This window comes from Uranotaenia lowii, chromosome 2, assembly GCF_029784155.1.
Source record: "Uranotaenia lowii strain MFRU-FL chromosome 2, ASM2978415v1, whole genome shotgun sequence".
Classification (NCBI taxonomy): Eukaryota; Metazoa; Arthropoda; class Insecta; order Diptera; family Culicidae; genus Uranotaenia; species Uranotaenia lowii.
The window spans coordinates 34804551-34807410 of record NC_073692.1 but is presented as its reverse complement, the minus strand read 5'-3'; the positions used below and the strand labels follow the sequence as shown (position 1 = coordinate 34807410).

The window sequence follows — 2860 nt, the reverse complement described above, 5'->3', positions numbered from 1 at the left end:
GTGGCGCTCTGAAAAAACTATTTTAAAACTTGGCTTAAATACTTAAAATTTATAAGTTGAACTGTTTTGGAGTTTAAACGTTTTCTTGGATCAATTTTTCCGAGAGGAACGAAATTTCTTGAATTAAATAGTCAATGAATGAAATAATTTTCTGATTTTCTTTGAAATCGTTTAAAAAAAACCGAACCTCTTCCTCTTACACCATATAACAGGGTTGTGGTTGTTAGTTTAAATCGAAGTTCGAATGAATGAAATAAGAGAATTTTTTAAATTATGTATTGAGTCTTTCTTATTTTGGTGGTTTCACTAAATTTCTTCTAAATGTTTACGGCCGCTTTTAAGATAGGAAATTTCCCTGTTCCACACGTCCCACGAAAATCATCATTTCCCAGATCAAATATGGAGAGACCACCCAGATGACGTTTTCTCGCATAAGCCACTTTGTTTCGGGCTGAATCCGGGTCTCCGTACGATATCCAGATTCCATCATCGCCATGTGCATCAGGAAGCCGATAAGCGTACACTCCGAGCCGCTTGGTGAGGTCTTCAACCTTGACTAGCGCACGACCTATCTTCACGGAATCGGCCAACATGGTGCAAACTTCCGGGTAGCTGTAGAGTCCAGGTTTTCCGTTGAAGGGACCAGGAATCGCGGAACCATTGGCTGCGATCGGTGGGACACCCGAGGTTTCCGAGTCCTTGCTCAGCTTCCAACCACGTCCGTGAGTAGGAATTCCAACGATTATTTTCTCGAGTTTTGTGTCCGTTTCTCGCCTAAAAATTTATTTTAAACAGTTATAATAGAGAGTTACTAAAAAGATCATGAAAGCTTTTACCAGACTTCAAATGCCCTTTCCAGGTTGTCATCTTTGCTGTTACTTGGACGATAGTAGACAGGATTATGGTGATCAATTGGACTTGTGTAGCTCGCTTCATTGGGATTTCTTTCTGGAGTTAGCAGATCGAAAGCCGCCAGGTTAACGTAATCCACATTCGATCTCAAGGTGTACACATCCAGATATTTGGGTTCGCTAACATGTGGAAGGACCGTGAGACAGAGTTCGAAATTTCCTGCCCTAAAAGCATGTTTCAAGTCTCGTACCATTTCCGCGAACGCTTCTTTCCGCGCATCAGGCTTAGGTTTCGAAGTACTTTCATCTGTGAAGAGCTGCCTGAATCCGTCCCACAATCTGTCTGTCCATTTTAGAGTGCTTTTAGGTTTAGTCTGAGGAAACTGCCAGGCTAGATCTAGACCATCGAATCCGTATGTCTTAAGTAGACTGTAGACCGAGTTCACGAATCGCATGCGCATTCCAGCATTTTCTAGCAAAGTTAGATATTTTCCATGAGGTGGTTCATCAGACCGATCCCTATTAAAGCCAACGCTGAGCAGAACTTTCAGATGAGGGTAGTCTTTCTTCAAAGCCGTTACGGCCCTATACTGACCCTTTCCAGAGTCCAAATCGAGAGATTCGTTCAGAGCACGAATCCGATTAGTAGTAGGATCGATACCCGCAAATCCGTAGATCAGATGAGTACAAAAAGGAAGCGCCGGTTTAATGTCAGTTAATGTCACCCTGGCAAACCCTATGAACATAGAACACAATCAACATAAAAAAAACCATTTCTTTAAAAACCAAAAATATTCCTACCTTCTCTAAGCGAATTCGATCCATCGTAATAGCAAAATACTCTCGTCGAACCGTTGTTGACCGCCTGGCTCTGAATTTCGACGAGGATCAAGAAAAACAAGAAAGTGACCGTCTTCCACCACATTTCTGCACCAACTGAGTTGAATCTTCTAGCACTGGATTAGGATGAAGAAGCCAAACAAAAAAAATGTTGGGAACTACAGAATGCTTCGGTCTAACAACGAGGATCGACTGATGCTGACTATGCTTCGAGCAATACGATTAAGGGTATATGAAAATTATGCTTTGAGCTCACGTTTGCCTGCGGTTGATTAAGCCGTGTTTGATCTCAGACTTGTTTGTCTAAATATGTGCAAACAAAAAACTATAAAATAATTTCTAGCAGATAAAAAAAAATTATTGGGCTGTTGTTCGAATGAAACTCACCAACCAACCTGATTTGTGATTAAAGTCATTCTTGTAATTTGGATTTTTTGTCATTTTTGTCATTTTTTGTCATTTTTGTCATTTTTGTCATTTTTGTCATTTTTGTCATTTTTGTCATTTTTGTCATTTTTGTCATTTTTGTCATTTTTGTCATTTTTGTCACTTTTGTCATTTTTGTCATTTTTGTCATTTTTGTCATTTTTGTCATTTTTGTCATTTTTGTCATTTTTGTCATTTTTGTCGTTTTTGTCATTTTTGTCATTTTTGTCATTTTTGTCATTTTTGTCATTTTTGTCATTTTTGTCATTTTTGTCATTTTTGTCATTTTTGTCATTTTTGTCATTTTTGTCATTTTTGTCATTTTTGTCATTTTTGTCATTTTTGTCATTTTTGTCATTTTTGTCATTTTTGTCATTTTTGTCATTTTTGTCATTTTTGTCATTTTTGTCATTTTTGTCATTTTTGTCATTTTTGTCATTTTTGTCATTTTTGTCATTTTTGTCATTTTTGTCATTTTTGTCATTTTTGTCATTTTTGTCATTTTTGTCATTTTTGTCATTTTTGTCATTTTTGTCATTTTTGTCATTTTTGTCATTTTTGTCATTTTTGTCATTTTTGTCATTTTTGTCATTTTTGTCATTTTTGTCATTTTTGTCATTTTTGTCATTTTTGTCATTTTTGTCATTTTTGTCATTTTTGTCATTTTTGTCATTTTTGTCATTTTTGTCATTTTTGTCATTTTTGTCATTTTTGTCATTTTTGTCATTTTTGTCATTTTTGTC

General features: G+C 36.3%; 1 protein-coding gene across 1 annotated transcript; it reads right to left on the bottom strand.

Annotated features, from left to right (window-relative positions):
* Window positions 1–287: 287 nt before the first annotated feature.
* Window positions 288–1776, bottom strand: LOC129741279 (chitinase-like protein Idgf4). The gene is made up of 3 exons (XM_055733004.1): window positions 1653–1776; window positions 837–1587; window positions 288–774 (listed from the first exon to the last, which is right to left on the bottom strand). Exons 1-3 carry the CDS (start codon window positions 1774–1776, stop codon window positions 318–320), a joined length of 1332 nt encoding a protein of 443 aa, XP_055588979.1. The 3' UTR covers window positions 288–317.
* Window positions 1777–2860: the final 1084 nt, after the last annotated feature.